General features: G+C 35.3%; 1 protein-coding gene across 1 annotated transcript in view; it reads left to right on the top strand.

The window, feature by feature from the left end:
* The window catches only part of LOC150091578 (DNA mismatch repair protein Msh3-like), a 274,897-nt gene that overhangs the window by 32,462 nt on the left and 222,146 nt on the right, over positions 1 to 20,289 (top strand). Inside the window, exon 7 of the mRNA XM_090369011.1 lies at positions 16,377 to 16,622. Coding sequence (XP_090225137.1) covers positions 16,377 to 16,622 — 246 coding nt within the window. The remainder of the gene's footprint in view (positions 1 to 16,376; positions 16,623 to 20,289) is intronic.

The raw sequence follows: 20,289 nt of genomic DNA, 5'->3' as shown, positions 1-20,289 counted from the left end.
ATATAATGCAACTAGAAAATAATGAATTTCATATAGCTAAAACAACATATAAGTGCAGTGGCACAAGAAAAATAACTTTTGCAGTTTGATTCTCTAACAGCTAAGTTCAAGGCATTGTTGATCACAACATCATGTATGATTTTTGTAATAAAAGCATTAAAGTGAAAGGTTACCAAGGCCCAAACAGGCTATTCTGGGTTTTATTCCAAGTCTTTGCAAGTCTTACAGAAAAAAAATAGAGTAGTAAATTTTTTTATACATTCCTTTTTAATTTGGTCACAGAGTTACAATTCATGCTGTAAACTAGAAAACTGTCTTACCTTTATTTTCATTTTTATATGTTGATAACGTGTAAGATACTAGAATGTGTATGCACGAGTGTGTAACTTTTATTTATAAATACTTATTGCATACTTTTCCCAGTTGTGGCTTATTGAACAGCAGCATTTATGATCCTTCATGACTGGAATATCTTTCATCAAATTTTCTTTGTTGCTTTTGTTGTTTATATAAAAACTGAATTTTATTTCAGTAGTACTTGCATAACAACTAGTCATTAAAACAATGAAGAAATACTTAAAGCCAAGTAAAAAAATTAGAAAACTTGTAAATTCTGAACCACAAATTAATACTACACTAAGTATGTATAACCTTCCAAAAAACTACGAAGAGCATTCAAAAAATAAGGTGCACCTGCCGCCATCTCTTGGTATAATTTTGCAACAAATGTGGCACCTGCATGGAATGGAGTTCATGTCGTGTGCTCCCTGGTAGGTGAGTTTTGTTGACATAGCGGTAACAGTTGTGTAGGAGCAAGCGTTCATAATGGCACATCAGCTAGAATGTTATTCCAATTTCGCGGTATGCGGAACAGTACAATCTTTGTTGGCAAAACATCTGAATTGTTCCAAGATTCATCATGAAATAATGGTGGTGTATGGGGAAAATGCAATGTCATGTCCAGACATAGTGAAGTGGTGCCAGTAGTTTTAAAGTGGTTGCACAGAATTGACGGATGCTGATCGAAAAGGAAGGCCATCAACTTCAACCACTGCAGACAATGTGATGCAGGTTGATGAAATTATTCGCAATAATTCGAAGACACAGTCGCAGAAATGGCAAAGGAGTTGGATATTTTGATAGGCAGTGTTCATTCCATTCTCCATGAACATCTTGACTATCGCAAATTTGTGTGCACGATGGGTTCCTTGTTCACTGACAGTCGAACACAAAGGTCAATGTTTTTTGTGTTCTCTAGCCTTTCTTCAATGCTATTCTGTGGAAGGCCATGACTTCTCACACCACATCATCACTGGCGACGAAACGTGGGTGCACCATTTCACCCCAGAAACGAAGAGAGCGTCTATGGAATGGAGACCCACCACAACATCGCCTGTGCAGAAGAAATTCAAAGTTACATATCAACAAGAAAGGTCATGGTCACTGTGTTTTTCGACTGTTAAGAAGTTGTTTACACGGAATTTATGGCAAAAGGCACAACAATTAATGCTACCTCATACTGCCAAACGTTACGGTATTTGCGAAAGGCCATGAAAAACAAGAGGCCTGGAAAGTTAAGCAAAAGTGTTGTTCTCATTCAGAACAACAGCATGCCACACAATGCATGCACAACACAACACTTGCTCCAAAGTTTTGGATGGGTGGAATGGCAACATCCACTGTACAGTCCCCATCTTTAGTCTTGTGACTATCACACCTTTGGCAAGCTGAAGGAACATTTAGAGGGACAACAATTTGCAAACGATGAGCAGGTGCAAACAGCAATTCGACGGTGGCTGAATGACCAAGGAGTGGATTTCTATCATCAGGGAATTGTATGTTTAGTCACACGTTCCGAGAAGTGTTTACATCAGCTCGGTGACTATGTGGAAAAGTAGTGCAGGGTATGTGCTTTCTATTGCATAATGTTACATACCTCAATAAATGTCTCTTGGGCTACAGTGGTCAAGTGTAACTTATTTTTTGAATTACCCTCATATTACAGTGTTTCTCTCCTGTAAAATTACCTGGTTACATGTGACAACTCCTTAATGATTATGTAAATCACAGGAGATATAACTTTACTCATCAGGACATTTGTATTGTTGTTTCTAGTTTCACAGGATAGCTATTTTTTTTATCACAATATATACTATAGCATCAGATATCATGCATAAGAAAATGGATATGTGTAACATTCATGGATAGTACCTACAACAGTTGTACTCAAGGTTTTAGCAAGTTAGGTTCAATTTACACTGTGCTTTCTATTTTTATAAATATACAGCACTGGGGTTTAGTGCAAAAATTACCATTACATTATATGAGGCTAGCTTGTTTGACAAGGAGACAATATCTCCGAAGTTGTTTACTGCTACCCTTGAAGGAGCTTTCAGAAGATTTATGAGAAGGTATGCCAGATAAGAAGTCACAAATTATTGACTAATAGTTTGACAGAGTCTCTATTTTTGCTGACATATTAGGAAATTTTTATTTAATGATCTCATATTGCCTCTTAAATTAAAACATTAAAATATGTATAATAAATTAAAATGTAGAAGTGTTTCTACAAAGCCACATAGAATAATCTGATCTAGTGAATAGGATGGATGTCAATTTAGTGCTTTCTTCAGGCATAGCTTTGTGAGTATAATTGCTAATCAGATGAGAGACATTGATACAGATTCACCATAATCAAACCTTTTTTACTTGCATTTTCCACTTTGCCTTCTTGTGAATCAAACTAATACCATCCAGTTGGCAGTGTCCATTTTCTATTGGTTTTTTCTGTGTTGGACTTTGAAGGTATCCTAAAATATCATTTATCCTGTAGATTTTCATTTCCTTCTGAATGCTATTTATGCAGCTGAAGACTTGCACCTGTGATTGAGAAGCTTTAAAATTTGCTTATTTTTTAAAAAATTATTCCAAATTCCAAAGTGAATTCAAAATTTAACGGCATCCCATCTTTGTTGCCCCGTGTATAGCATAGTTTTCCTTACTATCAGTCAATAAAACTTTCTTTTGAGTCTCATTGGTATATTCATCACAACACACAACTAGCATTCTTCCATTTCATTCAGTGAGATCTAGTTGTGTTTATTATTTGCTCATCAGTTTTATCATCCAGCTGCGTAACTGACTAAAGCATCTGGCTTTTTCAGACTGTTTTATTATTCAGTCTTTGATTCCAACCAAATTATTCTCTACACTTTTCTATGCTAAAACTGCTTTCTGTATATTCTCTTTATTGATTCGCAAAAACAGAAATGAAGAGGAACAGGCTCAAGGCGGAATCCTTCTGCAAGTCTGCCTTTACTTTACACGAACTCCTTACACAGATTTTTGTTTCCCCATAATTTTGATGTTGCAGATGTCTTTAGTGGGGTTAGTAGAATTTTTGTGTTACATAAAAGCGTTACGTAAAAAGGTGAAACAACATAACAAAACATATAATAATGTTACATCATATAATATTCCACCACATTATTATATGATGCAATATAATGTTACGTCATATAATATTCTCCAAATGAATTGAATTTCAACACAGTTGGAAGTCCACGTGCATGCATATTATTATACATGCACATTACACATGCAAACAATTCACCTAATTTAACCATAATAATTTTCCCATTGAAAGTATATATGAAAATAATAGTAAATGATCCTAGTGGGTCGAATAACTGCCCAAATTTGCTAACGAAGCTTTCCGACAATTTAGAACTGCCTTTTGACCTGTGCGTGCAATTATAATTGATGAAGTTAGTATGATAAGTGCAGAATTGTTATTGATTATAAATATGCATCTAAAGTAGATAACAGGAATTCGTGAACTCTCAATTCAGAGGTAGGAACATATATTTTATAAGAGATTTATGCAAATTACTTCTTTTATGTGCAACAGCTATATACAAACCTTTAAATAATTCATTGGTCTGTCTGATATTATGGCACTCATTACAGTTTCATGAACTTGTACAAGTTATATTACAGTCTGATAGTACATTCATTCTCAGCTTGCATATGAAACGAAAATAGGTAATGGAGAAGCATTAACTTTCAAAGAACTTAAAATTATCAAATCAAGATTTGTTCCTAAAGAAGATGTGTGTCTTTTATGTCCTCATGGTGTTCTGTTATTTCTAAAGAATAACAGTGTTAATGACTATAATAATTAAGTTTTATCTCAGGAAGGAATGCACAAAGTCGTTGCCCAGGATGTATCAAGGATATAATTCTGAAGAACAGTTGAGGAGTATCAGAAATAAAATTCATAAAATGGAAATGACCAAAACAGTGGATCTCCCATATATTCTTTCGTTGTTAAAGGGAAAACTGTATATGATTACCACAACTATAGACGTAAATGGAATAGAAATGGTGCAATTGGTACATTGAGTACGAAGAAGATGAAACTGTCAAATGAGTATTAATGAAATTTCCTGAGAAAAAAATAGGGCACGATCTTCAGTCGCAACATAAACAATATATGAAAGATAAATTTATACCCGATGGTAATGAATAAACAATTGTTTCAAAAAAAATAAAATTTATATTTTTATTTATTACAGCAGTCATAGTGTCACGATTTAAAAACATTTTCAATGCCTGCCAAATTACATATCTGGTACATAATAATTTTTTAATACAATTCTTGAATAATTTTTTTTTTTATACATTCCATCGCTGTATATCGAAATATATTTTGTATATATATATATATATATATATATTGGCGTCTCCATAGCCAGGTGGGCAGGAGCAGTAGTACGTTTCTTGATTAGACCCTGGTTGAAGCCTGTGACTACTAAATATGGAGGATGCAGAAAGGTCAGGGAATGACCACTGCATATCCCCGGAGCAATATGGCCTTAGTTGCTAATGCTCCTAAAAACCAAATAACAACAACAACAACATTTTGTATATCTTTCCCAATATCCACCAGATAAACCCCCTTTTGGAACACTATTGTAAGTTTTCTCTAAATTAGTGAAAATTGTATCCTTTCTTTGCTCCCTCAATTTCTCAATCACTTTCCTTGAGATGAAAATGGCATCTGTTGTTGACCCTCCACAAACAGAAACCTGAGATGCTCTTATCATACACAGTCTTGAACAGCAACCATGCTAAGTGAATATTGCACAGGTTCCCTCATTACTTGTCAACACAAATTTTTGCATCCAGTTGTTCTGGTTCTGTCTTTGACTCTAACCTTCCACCTGCTTATCCTCTCCTCTCCTTTTTTTTTTTTCCCTCTCCATATTGGCATATTCCATTTAAGAACCCTGTTTCTCAGCTCACAATATATTTTGTATATGTTGAAAAATATAACTCTCTGAGATAAAAAAAAAAAAATAAAAAAATTATTATAATAATAAATCAAGACAAGAATAAAAATAAAATTAGATTAAATTTCTTCTTCTCATACATAATGGTTTAATATAGCATGAATTTTTTTCTGTGGGATAATTTTTCTTTTTATATCTCACATGACAAACTCTTAGAAGAATTAGTAAGGTAACATTGTGTGTAAGAAATTGTACATGTCCTTCCTTCAACTAACACTAGCAAGTGAAAGCAGGGATGTGTATCTGGAAAACCTTGCATTATTTGAATTAGTGCTGGTCATATAATTTTCTCTCATAAGCATAGTGTTATGATGGAATGTGGAATTCTTGACAAATTTCAAAAAAGCACATTATCATGGCAAATGATTTGAACAGTAAATTTTGGCATTCAAGTATAATAAACATAGGGAAATATAAATTCAAGTCTAAATAAGAAGATTCAACTACATAAAATGCTTATGTAAATGGCACAGACTTTGCCTCCTGTTGTAAAAGATTGATTTAATTCCCTGATCTATTTCTTATCCTTATGTCATCTGCAGACTGCCAAGTATATCTGCTGTTTAGGTCTGGGCTTAGGTTCTCCACATTTTTTTTGGATTGGGAAAATATTAATAACTGTAATATGCTAACCTTTGGAACAAAATCAAGATTATTTTTTTTGTTAAAAGTTTATCGAGTGCTTGCAAACATTATATATCACTTCTCAGTGGTTGATGTTCAGATGTCACCATTAAATGTAAATGTGCTTTGAATGATTCTGGTGTTTTTTTTTTTTTTTTTTTTTTTGGTGTAGAAGTTTAACAATTGGACTATACTGTGTAGCTCGCAGTATAACAAGCTAAACAGTTTTGTTTGCAGTGGTAATTTGCATCTGTCCATGCAAGTCAAAGTGATGAAGTAGCAGTTATGGGATGTAGTAAAGATATCACAGATTTTCAAAGGGGCATGACTGTGGGAGCTCGTGTGTCAGGTGCTTCCATATTGAAAATGACATGTCTTGTTAGTTTCTCACAGTCCACTGTGGTTAAGGTGTACAAAGAATGGTGCTGAATGGGTCAAACCACCTCCCACCGACAGAACTGTAAAGGAATATGCAACATGGAGGTGTGTGGTGAGTGACGGGGTGCAGTTCATTGTATCTACTCAACGGCAGGCCATATTGACATTGCAATATATGGGGAATGCTAGAACAGTATCCCAAATGATGTCCCATATGTCTGATGTCCCCATATGTCAATCACTTTCATATGGGGTTCCACAGCAGATGACCCAAGAGACACCCTCTCCTCACCACAGATCATCATTGATGGCAAATGCTGTGTTATCAAACATGCTGGTTGGACACTGAAGAACAGGAAACAAGTGTTCTAGTAGGATGAGTCCAAATACCTGGTGCAACACACTGATGGATGTCTTCGTGTGTGGCACAAGCAAGCAAGCAAGCAACACAAGTCCGTAAACCCATTGTGTATGGTGCTCACTAGTAGTAGTGGCATGTGGGCACCTCCGTAGCCAGGTGGGAAGGAGCAGCAGTGCGTAGCACACGCTTCTTGATTAGACCGGGGTTCGAGCCCGTCACCACCAAATACGGAGCGTGCGGAAAGGTCAGGAGATGACCACCGCACCGGAGCAATATGGCCTTAGTTGCTAATGCTCCTAAAAACCAAATAACATAACAAGTGGCATGTGATGACAAGAAAGCAAGTGTTATGAGCTTATGCAGCATCAGCCAAAAAAAAAAAAAAAAAAAATCACACCATTCCCTCCAAATGCCTGTCCAGTTCCTCCTTAAATTTATTTAACCTATCAACTTCCACAACGAGAGATGGAAGTTTGTTCCAGCAATTAACCACCCGCTGGCTAAAGGCAAATTTCTGCACATCTGTTCTACATCTGTCTTTTCTTAATTTGAATTTATGTCCCCTTAGGTTCGTAATCTGAACAAATGGAAGGATCCCATCAGAATTCAGCGTGCTCAACCCATTCAAGGCCTTATACACCTCAATCAGATCACCGCGCAGGTGCCTAGTCTCCAGCCACTGCAATTTGCGGAACTTAAACCTCTTTTGGTAAGAGGATCCGTTCATTCCCCTCACCAATCTTGTTGCCCTTCTCTGTACACGCTCAAGCAAATCTACATCCTTCCTAAAATGAGGCCTCAGACCTGTACTCAAGGCATGGCCTGACCATTGCCTTATACAGAGGGACAATCACCTCCTTTTCCCTGCTAGCAAAATTCCTAATTATCATTGACAAAACCCCATGACCTGCCCTGGCAGCCTGTCTGCATTGCTCAGAAAACTTCATATCTGACTGCTCAATCACTTCCAGGTCTTTTTCATTTTCTATCACCTTAACACGTTCGCTGCCGGTCACGAGTCAGCATGCTATCGTCAATAGCGGGGCACAGAAGGAGGAGACTGTCGCCAGACGCCAACTGTGTTTCCATAACGGAAAAGCTTGAAAATTGGTAATAAGGGATTGTTAGGTATACCATATCAATATTCAAGTGTCGTATAAGCAGTTTCCAAAAGATTTTGAGATTCACGTGCCAGCGCGTGATAGGCACTGGAGGTAAAATTTGGCTTTAAATGCTGCATCACGCGCTGGCACGTGACACAAAAACATAATAATATAGTATGTAAATAATAAAACAAAAAACATGGTAACATTAAGAAATACATTTTATTTCATACCGAACCAATACAGATTACAAATACTATGTGTAAGAATGTTACTTATGTATAATGTTCGCACAATCTAAGCAATAGCTGGGTGATCCTTCGCAAACACTGCAGATATAGATTGTATCCTTATGTTTTCCTTCGGAATAGCAACGTTTGCATTGCTTCCTCAATATCTTTCCACCTTTTCTTTCTTCCCTTGGTTTGAGCACATGTTCCAGTTCAGGTACATCATGCACAGTATGAGGGAGATCAGATGGCTGTTTCAATAAAGAACTGATCACCAATCTGATAAACAGAAGTCATAAAGTTGCACCTTGTTATGTGAATATTTATTATAGATATGGTGTGCATTGATCATTATTAGTTGCAAAATATGTTTAAATATTTTTGTAGGCCACCTAATGATTTTCCTTTCACAAGGATAATAGGCAAGCATTTGATCTTGCTTGTCAATGCCTGACATAAACTTATTGTACTCAATTATAGGCAATGGTTTTGATTTCAGTTCGCCTCGTTTGTTCTGCATTTCCACCATATCATTTTGGTATTCTGTAGATATATAACTGACATCTCTTCTGTCCTTCCACTTAGCAATCATTACACCACGGGCACACCTTGATAAAGTTTCCCCTTTCTTCAGCTTTTTTTCTCGAACCACTTTCGGAAATGTTTTCCTATTACTTCTGATTGTCCCAGTACAATGGGTTTGTCTGTCAGCGAGACACTTAGCGAGTTCATAGCTATTGTAATATTTGTCCATAAATATGCTATGTCCGACATCTAACATCCCATCAAGTAAGTTCATGACGACTTTTTGTGCATGTCCTTTTCCACCAGAATCATCCAACATACTGGTATATACTTGAAATTTGATAACCATGCCAGTAGGTGTTTTGATCATATATAACTTGATGCCGTACTTATGGCGTTTCTTTTAAATGTATTGTCGAAAAACAAGCCTTCCACGCCACAATATCATCCTCTAAGCTAATCTCACGTCCTGGATAATATATTTCCGACATTCGTGCATTGAACAGATTCACCATTTTTCGAATTTTATATAGGCGATCCCGTGGACATACCTCTTTCTTTTCTGGATTTTTTGAAAAATGCAAGGCACGCAGTAATAATAAGAAGTGATTCCTGCTCATGTTATCTGCGAACACCTGTAATCCGAACAGCTTATCTGTTTTCCAATAATCTTGTATGTGGTTCATTCGAATGGTTCCCATATGTAAAATTAATCCTAAAATACCAGCATTTCATCTCTAGTGGTGTCCTTCCATGCATTTATTCAAGAATGTTCTTTATTTTCTCTGGGAAGAAGTATTTCACGAGCATAAACATTTGTTTGAGTAATTATTTCATCCAAGATATTGTTGGTCAATAAATGACGAACGTAATCTATAGGATTATCACCTGACACGGGTTGCAGCAAAGACTCGGATTTTGTGAAACGAAACTGTTTCATTGATGTTACGTCATTTTCCCACATGACGTTTTCCAACTTACAGGAATCCTGCAGTGGAAGTGTAGCCTCTTCCACAATATCTTCTTCATCTACACTTTCCAAATCCGAAGCGTACTTTGGAGGGATAAAATCTTCGTCATTGTCAAAACTGACGTCACTGGGATATACGTCAGATAAATCCTCTAACATTTTTGCAATTTCTTCATCTGTAAGGGATTTTTTATATTGCACTTTTCTTCTTTTTGGGCGTGACTGGCCTGCTAAACTGTCATCTTCACAACTCATATTACAAAGCTTTTCCACACGTCACGTAACAAAATGTTCAACACCACGTAGAACTACATATAGTTTACACCCTTTACTTGACACCGAAACAACTATACACAGCAGAAACACAATGCCAACTGAAGTTGACAACTTCATACAAAAATCTAATGAATCCCGTGCCCGCACGTGATTGGCTACTGGGTAATGATGCATTAGAACACCTGTGAGATGTTTTGGAACTGGAAGTGAGGCATATGGACATGCAACCGTCATCTATTCCAACACCCTGGAAAACCTTGCAGTCAGCATGGTTGCAGATCCCTGTGGACATCCTCACACATCTAGTGGAGGTTAGTGCATAGGCAAATAGCAGCTGTTATCTGTGCAAACAGTGTCCCAACATGGTATTAGATAGATAATCACAATTCAGTGATCACTGAGTGAAAAAATTTTTCAAATCAGTTTGAAAATTTTTTTTTGCATGACTGCTACTCCTATTTACGGATGCATGTGGTAAATAAAATAGAATTATCCAGACATTATTACTGAAGAGGAAACTCCTCCCAGCCTAAAAATATTGCTACACAGGACTTGACTGTTGTAAATATTATGTTTGTGTTGGTTTAAAATTGCCCATGTTAGTGTAACATGGACAATTTTAAAAAGTGTGCTCATCAAATTTGCATTGGTGAAAGAAGAAAGCATGGGTTCCACTCTTCCACCCTGAGGATGGATTTCCATCTTGAAAATTTCAAATGATTTTTTAAAATAAATATGAAGAAATTTTTATTTTTCTGTTACTGAAAATCGGCAATCTAGGACTTGCTTCATGGCAGTCATTACGCAAAATATTCTTCGCAGTTCTGAAATGTACAATGTTTATTAAATGCCAAAATAAGCAGAAACTGGTGCATTTTGGTTGCAGCATGCCTGAACATGAGCATGTTTTTGGCTGTGAGCTCATTTACAATGTTACATAAACACCAAATGTCCATCGTGCACTTGCAGCAAATTATGGGTCCCATAGCTTTTTCCTGGAAGGTTGCAGAATATGACTTCTGCAGGAAATTTTAGAGGAGTGAGTGGCATCAGCTAGAGCTTTTTGTTTTGCTTTGAGAGCAGGGTACTTGTCTGTTATGAAAAATTTGTGTTTCTGTTCAGGCTTTGTTAGACATGATCTGGAGTTTATAAAATTTGCACTCATTTAACAGTCATTCTTTGTTCTCAATTGTTTTGCATGTATCAGTATGTATAAATGTATTATGAGGTGAAAAATGACAGCATTGGAATTTTTAGAGAATAACAGCCCAGTTGACAGTACTTCTGTGAAAAATAAATGATGCTGGAAATGGTTACTTGAGAGCAATAAACAACCATCAGCATCCTAAATGGTGTTGAAAAGTCAAGCAGCACAGATTCTTTTATTGTATTTTATGTTCACGTAAAATCAGTTATGTGGAAGTAATGGCAAAAGGCCCTATGAAAACATAGTAATGATAAAATCCACCTAAAGTGGATTTTAATCTACTTGTCTAGTGTCACACAAACATTACCTGGAATGGATCCCATAATTGCAAAACCATCTTTATGTGATAGAATAGCAGATTAAAGGGTGGTTTTACTTGCTTTTTATTTTATTTATTTTTTTTTTTACTTGCTTTTTAACTGAAAACAGTCTTCTATTTATATCAGCCCCAAGACTGATTGACTTTGGCTGCTATTTGGCTAAACAAAAATTTCATTGTCATTAGCTGTCTAAACTTCAAATGGAGAGAACAAGCACTACTTATATCACAGCATGGCTAAATGCATGAAAAAAAATTTAGTTGACAAATTAAAAGTGTAATTTTTTTCTGTGAACATTGATGAACCTACTAATGAAGCCAGAGATAAGATAGTGAATGTTATTAGCATTAGTAGTGGCAAATGATGCAAGAAAGCAAGCTTATAGAGCATTGGTCAAAAAAAAAAAAAAAAAAAAAAAAACATATCCCATTTCACCTATGCATTCCCTCCTAGTTCTTCCTTGATGGTAAGAGCTAATTTTTGATGAACAGCAGAATATGGTGATTACCGGACATTTAAGTGCAGGAAAGAAAATCTTTCGACAGGAAAAAATATTTTTGGAAAAATAAGTGAGCTTTTAAAAGAAATGTACTTGAATTCACACATTGAAGTGATACTTCGAGTTTCTGAAAAATCCAAGCCATATAGTATAAGTTGTTTTTGTGTTTGCTGATCTTCTTTGCTAAATCTGTGTCTTTTTCTCTTTCTAAAAAACTAATTATCATATCAAAAAGGTTTACAAATCTTGTTGGACATTTTTCTTTAGAAAGCCATCTGACATCTATATGTAAAAGAAGCCACACATACCGTTCTTCATTATCAACACAATTTTCTGAAAAGGTAATCATATTTGCTACGTGACTTTATTTTATTGATGATTTTAATAACTATACTGAGAGATTGATAAAGAACTGGACTAATATTTTTTGAAACCACGATGATGTCAGTGCACAATGCAGTGTATTGCAAGAACTTTGGGGCATACTTTCTTTAGGTGGGCTATAAAACCCTTGTCTTCCAATCATGGAGGTAGCAGCATCAGTGGCACAGGATATCAAATTTTCCATTGGTAGTTGTTTTTCATCACACCATGTTTTTACAGTAGTAAAATTGGATGCTCCAGTACAGTCAGTTTCTATAGATTTTACAAACAGCATCTCTTCTTGCAATTTACAGTCATCATTGAAATAACGAACGTATGCCATTAGAAGGACCTTATTTCAGTAACTGTGGATTCATCTGTTTGAATAGAAAATTTTCTCGTTTTTAGTTTGTCAGTTAGCTGCTCTTCAATGTTAACTGACATCTCGGTGCCTCAGTAGCCGGGTGGGCAGGAGCAGCAGCAGCAGTGCGTAGCACACACTTCTTGATTAGACTGGGGTTCGAGCCCGTGACTACCAAATACGGAGGATGCGGAAAGGTCAGGGAATGACCACAATCACCGCATATCCCGGGAGCAATTGGCCTTAGTTGCTAATGCTCCTAAAAACCAAACAACAACAACTGACATCTCATTGATTCGTCTTCAAATTGAATCGTTTCTAAATGGCAATGCTTTTAAAATACTGGAAGGATTTTGATGCATCACTGTTGAAATTTCTCTACTGCAGGTTGTATAACAGTCTCAGCAACTGTATGAGCACTACCAGTTTTTGCAATGATTTCTACAATTTTATAAGACGCAATCATTCCATCGTCATTTGTTTGTGTGTTATTCTTAAATGAGGAAGTAACAGTGTTACGTTGCTCAAAATTCTGTTTTAAATTTTTAAAATATTCAATATGTATACTAATTTTATCAGGATGTTTCCTTTTTAAGTGATCTAAAAGTCTTGATGGTTTCATAGCCTCATTTGAAAAGGAACTATTACACATAAGACACATAGGCTGTCTTGAGTCAAATGGGCTTTCAATAAATCCATAAGCTAGATATTCATCCAGATACTATTGACACTTTTTCTTTTTTCAGCACTTGACATGATTGATGATTGGTTGAATAACTACAAAGAATTAAATAATGAAATATAAACTATTTTTATTTAACTCTCATAGCCCATGTCACTCACAAAAGCACTGTGGATCAAAAATAAACAACTTCCACAAGGAAATAATAAATCAATAGTAATTGTCACTTAGAAAGTAGAAACAATAGACAAACATTTCCTCATCCCATTCATGTCTCATATATTGACTTGACCAATGAAACAAAAAGAATTTTGTTTCATTGATGCCGCCTCCAAGGTCACAGCTGTCAGAAAGGCACAAACTCCAAAGATTGCAAAGACATTACCTCTGAAAGCACTTAAGCATTTAATGCCTATGAAAAGCAAAGGTGGTCGAATTTAGTCATGCCCACTATCTTCTTTTTATCAAAATTTCTCACTCATCCTAATATAATACACCTATATGTTAAAAATCAGTTGTCTCAGGGGAAAAGAAACCCATTAAGAGAAATTAAATATTAAAGAATAAGATGTTGTTGGGTAGGGTTGAACTTTGGAGGGCCACAAACCATTGTAATATTCATGATTTTTTGCCCCCCCCCCAAAAAAAACCCAATTTTTTGCCCCTGTTGAGGTATCTCTGATCTAAACATAGGGATATCATTCACAAATTATATAATTCAGCCAACCTTTTCTTTAGTGACTTCAACAAAGCTATTGAAAACTTTGCAAATTATGTAATTGGTAGCATAAATGCATCGTCTGAAGCTAAGCAGTTGTTTTCTGAAGTACAAAGTATGTTAAATTTCAAAGTTAAATGGTGCATGCTAAGACCAGTAGAAAATAGTATTCTGTAAATGCTTATGGTCTGAGAGAGACTCAGCTTATTGAATGATGGCTTATTGTGTATTATATTAGTTTTTTGATTGAAAAGGAGCAGGATAAACAAAGAACTAGTTAATGCTGTGTATGATAAATATGATGTCTCTAAAGAGAAAATAAAGCCTATTGAAATACTTCAGAGTCACAAGTAGAAAATATCAGCTTTGAATAAAAAGTGAAAGGATGCAATTTTAGTATTGTTATTTTACTATTATGAGAAATATAAGTATTATTTAGATGTTTATAGAGGTATCTTGACTCATTTTAATAAATTAGCAAAAATCCTCCAAAGAGAAAGTCCTATAATGCACTTGGTGCACCCCGAAAGTTACAACTTTACTAAAACATTTTTGACATACTTCTTAAAACCAGAATTTTTACCAAAAGAAGATTGTGCCAATGACTTAAAAATTATTGGTTTCAAAGATTGTGAAAAGCAGTATTGTGATAAATATCTGAATGTTGGTAGTTTTGCATATAAAGATTTGAGGCTGAGAAAGAAAGGAAAAAATGGTTGATCCAGTTCTATAAGTTGCCTTGAAAAGCATATGAAGAGACAAATGAGTATCTTTTCAAAACATTACCTTTAAATAACAAGTGTTTAATACATTTATCTGTATTGGACCCAAAAGCCAAGAATGGAAGTAGTGGTGTAACAGCATTTGTCAGGCTAGCTGAACTTTTGCCAAATGTAATTCCTGTAGAAATTTTGGGAAATCTCTTGGAGGAAGTATGAATATATGTAATAGATCCAGCAGTAAATGAAATGGAAAAGCTAAATATTTATAATGTGGTTAAAACCTCTAGAAGTGATTTTAACTGGTGGTCTCATGTATTTAAAGTAAAGGAAAATGATACTCCCAAATATAAACTCTTGTCTACTTTAGAATATAAACCCAAACATAAACAAACAGCCAATTGTAAACTTTTATCATCTACTTTACCCTCTTGTTGAAGGCTCATTTAACATCATAGATGATAGAACATTAAATATTGAAAATTATAAGGGTACAAGCATAATTAAGTATTGTCTGTGCATCAAAAAAAATTAAAAAAAGCGCAGAGATAAAGCCAGATCATAAAATAAGGAAATTAATTCATGAAGCATGCAGAGATATCAAACACTTTTAGAAAAAAAGGTGTGATTCTGAGTTAAAGCTTAGATTATATTAAAATAAATTAGTGTACAGTTTCTCTTTCAAAGAAACAGGAGGATACTTTTAGTTCAGTTCCTGATAGTGTTGATTTAAAGAAACAGTGGAAAGTAAGATAAGTAAAAAGATAAAAACCTGTACCATATCTGAAAATCCTGATGAAGCAGAATCAGAAAAAGAGGACTGTTTAGAAAAAGAAACTGTAAAATTACATCAAGGGTAAATAAACAATATTTTACTAGAAAAAAGCTGTGTAATGTTATGTTTAAAAACAGCCTTAGTTATTGTTATATTGACTTGTTTTCCACAATATTCAACTGATTTCAGAAGAATTTTGTGATACTTTTCTGAAGTTTTATCTTCCAAATGTAGTTTTATCCAAAGTCAGTTTTTTCAAACACTAATATATTATTGTAATATTTTGTTTAAAAATACAAATATATTACTGTGATATTTCATTTAAAATTATGCAAAAATTATTTAAATATCAGTGTTGGATCCACAGGTTTTGTTTAACTGTGATATTTTCTTTTATCTCATGAAAAGAAATATGTTATTGAGAAACATATTGTTAAATAAATTTTATGTAAGGAAGGTTAAATTTATTTTGCTGCTTTAAATATTCTGATTTATTTTAAACAAGACTATTTGAAATTATTAAATACATTGTTGATTATATTTATAATTAAAATGCAATTCTAATAGCTAAACACACTGTATTGGTTTTGTGAGGGAGCAATATTTTTTATTTACTTAAATGCTGATGGCAAAAATTGATTGGATATTTTTCAGTCTTGGTGAGTTGCTGAGAGTGGCACTCGTGGAAGAAAGGATGGGGGATAATTTTGTTGAACTAGATACTAGTAAAAAAAATGAAATAGATATTGTAGAGAATGATGCATTTAATGTATCTACTAATGGTATTGTTTGTCTCTTATAAAAGAAGTTTTTGTGATTCCCTAATATATATTTTTCCTCAGTGTGAATTTTGTACTTAAAAATAAGATTAGTTTTAACTGGTAATAATATTTTTTACTTTTTTATTTCAGTGCCACAGTGATTGATCAGATGCGTATAGAACGGGTTTCCAATGATCTCTTTGATTACACAAGGGCACTTATAAGAGTCACAGAATTTTATAATCTTTCTGGAGAATCAGTTACAGAGAAACAGTCATCATCTGGTTTTAGGGGAGTTCAAAATATACTGAGCCTGCCAGCAGTAGTCATCTGTTGTCTGTCTGCATTAATTAGCTATCTGAACGACTTTGGGTTGGAATCTGTACTACATGCAGGGTATATTCATTTGATAAGTTATTGTATTGAAATTTATCTTATTATTTAAATAATAGTAATTAAATGGCTTAGTGTTTATCTGACATGATTTTCAATTATACGTCATTATAATTTTTATTTTTTTAAATTTTGTTTTACAATCACAACTGGAATTCAGAAATGGGAAAGATTTAGAACAGCCAAGTACCTTTGGAAACTTTTCCTGGCCAATTTTTGCTCTTCTTTGATTAGTTAATCTCAGGCCATGGTCAAGATTTTTTTTTTTTTATGCTGACATTTCCTGCTGCTTATAGCATACATTCAATAATTATTGAACCTATGCTATTGGCTTATAGCCTATATGTGCCCATAGCATAAATAAGTTAAGACATTTGATTATAATCGAATGTCTTAACTTATTTATAGACATCACATGCATGTGCTACCAGTTAGTATCATGACGTAGGTTGGTGACCTCTTGTGTGATGACTGATAACTTCAGAACTGGTGTATGTATGTTGCAAGATTGAGCCCGATATGCTGCCTTAAAAATTGCATGACTTGCTGTTAACTGTGTTGATATATATTGGGCACTGTGTCTCTGTTATGCCAGTATATCTCTACAATAAAACAGTTACAGTGAAAGTTATACTCCTCTCTTATAAATTTCACAGTAGTCATACATCAGCATAAAGAGAAATTTATTTATTATTTAATAGTAAATAATGTGTATAGATGATACCGATTAGACAATGGACATATTTTCGTCTACTGCATTTAGGTTGTAGAATATTAAAATGAAACATCTCTGTTCTCTGTATACATACTTCCAAAAATATTGGAACCTTGCTCAGTCTGCTGTTTCAAGGGTCTTATATGCTAATGATGCAATGTATGCAGTCTGGGAAATGTTACAGTAGATGTTTCACTATCAGTGTTGCAATGCAGTTGCCATTTATAATGTGTGTGGTTGAAAGCAAAGGAAGGATTCTTGAACCAAATGCCATTTCTACCAAGGAAAGAAACAGTATGGTCTTTTTCTCAGTGAAAAGTATTAGTATTTATTAAAAGCAACTTGATGTAAGGAAGCTACGGTTATTAAGCATCAACTTTAAAAAAATAAATGAAAAAAACATCATCGGCAGTGGCCATTTTCAATCCAGTGCAGGATGAAGGTGTCTCCAGGCCTTCATCCTACATTGGATGAAGCAGGATGAAATTCTGCAGAAGGAAAGTTGAACTTTCCTTCCAGCAACTATCCTTCGGTTTTTTTTTTTTTTTGCAATGGCCATCCATTTACTGCCCACGAATTCGTGAATTTCATCTGTCCATTTCTGTCGTCTTCCAGGTTTTCTTCTAGCTCCTATTGGGTACCATTCTGTTATTTTCTTAGTCCATCTGTCATCATGTCTTGGAGCTATGTGTTCTGTCCAAGACCATTTTAGTTCTTTAGTTTTGATAAGAATGTCCTTTACTTGAGTTTGCTGCCTAATCTGTATGTTTCTCTTCTTATCTAACAGTCTGATTCCTAATATAATTCATTCAATTCTTCGCTGTGTAGTTCTCAGCTTTTCTTCCGTTCTTTTGGTGAGTGCCCAAGTTTCACTTCCATAATGTGACTATATTTCCTGAATGCTATCCATCCAAAATTTATTCTTCTCTTGACTTCCAGCCATTTATTATTATTACAGCTAATGACTTGTCCCAGATAAGTATATGAATCCACCTTTTCAGTTACTGCTCCTTCAATGATTATATCCCTTTCTGTGGCATACTTGTTCATCATTACTTTTGTTTTAGCCATATTTATCTTTAGTCCGAAATCCTTACTAACTCTGCATAACTGATTACGATTTTCCTCTAATTCTTTGGGACCATGGCTTATGATTACAGTGTCATCTGCAAATCATAAATGATTTAGGTACTCTCCATTCACATTGACTCCTTTCTGCGACCAGTAATCGTCTGAAAGCTTCCTCAAGGGCAGCAGTAAACAACTTTGGAGATATTGTGTCTTCTTATTGAACTCCTTTCTCAATTTTAAATTTGCTACCGTCTTTGTCTAGTCCAATAAAGGAGGTAGCATTCTCATATATTTTCTTCAAAATCATAATATAGGGGTATCTATGCCTTGCCTTTCCAATGCCTGAAACATTGCCTTATGCCGTATGGAGTCAAATGCCTTTTCATAATCCACAAATGCCAGGCATAATGGTGTTTTATATTCATTTGCTTTCTCTATTAGCTGTGATATTACGTGAAGGCGATCCATAGTTGAGAATCCTGTCCTAAAGCCAGCGTGCTCTTTCGGTTGATTCCCATCAAGTATTCTTTCTAATCTGTTAGTAATGATCCTTGTGAATATTGAAAAAGGAACCCTTTAAATTTTCATAAGAACTCTAGTTTTACAAGATTAGGTGGGCACATCACCTTTTGGTATATTTTTTATAAATGATTTCATCAATATGGCATTAAGGAAGTATGAATATTGTTCTCCACCGGAGGAACGGAAATAGCAGTAATGAAATTGCAGGTACAAACAAACAAGGTAATAACCTTTAATAGAAACTACAGGTACAAAATTAAGGTAAGCTAAATGAATAGAATAAATAAAGTAAAATTAATTAAAGTAAAGTAGCTTTTGAGTCTGAGGGACTCTTCATCAGCTTGAACATAAACTTTAGTATGAAACAAAGAATATCCAGGTGTGGTCATGTAAGGCAAACAAAGCATGATACAAGTGCAAGCAACAGTAGAGACACTCACTGGTTAGAACTAGATGCTTGTAGCTGCGAATGGAGGGTGTGCACGTGGGACATGTGCCAATGTTTATCACATTTCAGGATAACTGTCTCTATGATTGGATGTATGCATGTGCATACCTTTGTTGGGGTTAAAAGTACTATGACAACTGGATATATGGAGTGATTTGAGCCATACTCGTTGATGGCAGTTGTGTAAGTGGTCGATGATTTCGATATCACGGCATGTATCAAGGTCATGTTGAGAAGGCCAATGCTCTGCGACTGTGGAGTGCTCAGAATCGGCAGATCGGATGGCTCTCTCATGTTCTGAGATCCAGTCTTGGAGTCTCCTGGTGGATTCTTTGATGTAGCAACTACCGCAGTCACGGCAGGCAATGTGATACACTGAGCCACTGTGTAACAAGGAGGGGATGGGCATTTTTTACCCCCGAAAGAAGGGATCGCAGTTTTTTACTGGGAAGCTGTAAACATTTTATCGTGAGCCCCTAGAATCTTAGAGAGGCGTTGTGAGATGCCAGAGTAATAAGGGATAAGATTGTATCATCATTGTGGGAGGTCTGGAGTGTGCGACAAGCTCATGGGCCTGCAGATTTCATTTGTTCAGGGCACAAGCAGGGTAGCCACAGTTAGATAGATCTGTTTTTACTTTTGAAACTTCACCGTGCCTAAAAACCTGCGATCCTTCTTTTGAGGGTAAAACACCCATTCCCTCCTTGTTAGGCAGTGGATCGATGTATCTCGTTGCCTGCAGTGACTGTGGTAGTTGCTATATCCGGGAATCCACCAGGGGGCTCCAAGACCGGATCTCAGAACTTGAGAGACCCACCCGATCTACCGATTCCAAGCACTCCACGGTCACAGAGCACTATTGTTCTTCTCAACATGTCCTTGACCCAATATCGAAATCGTTGACTATTCGCACA

This window comes from Mastigoproctus giganteus, chromosome 1, assembly GCF_048544385.1.
Source record: "Mastigoproctus giganteus isolate SK-2022 chromosome 1, ASM4854438v1, whole genome shotgun sequence".
NCBI classification, from domain to species: Eukaryota; Metazoa; Arthropoda; class Arachnida; order Uropygi; family Thelyphonidae; genus Mastigoproctus; species Mastigoproctus giganteus.
This window is presented reverse-complemented; position numbering and strand designations above follow the sequence as displayed.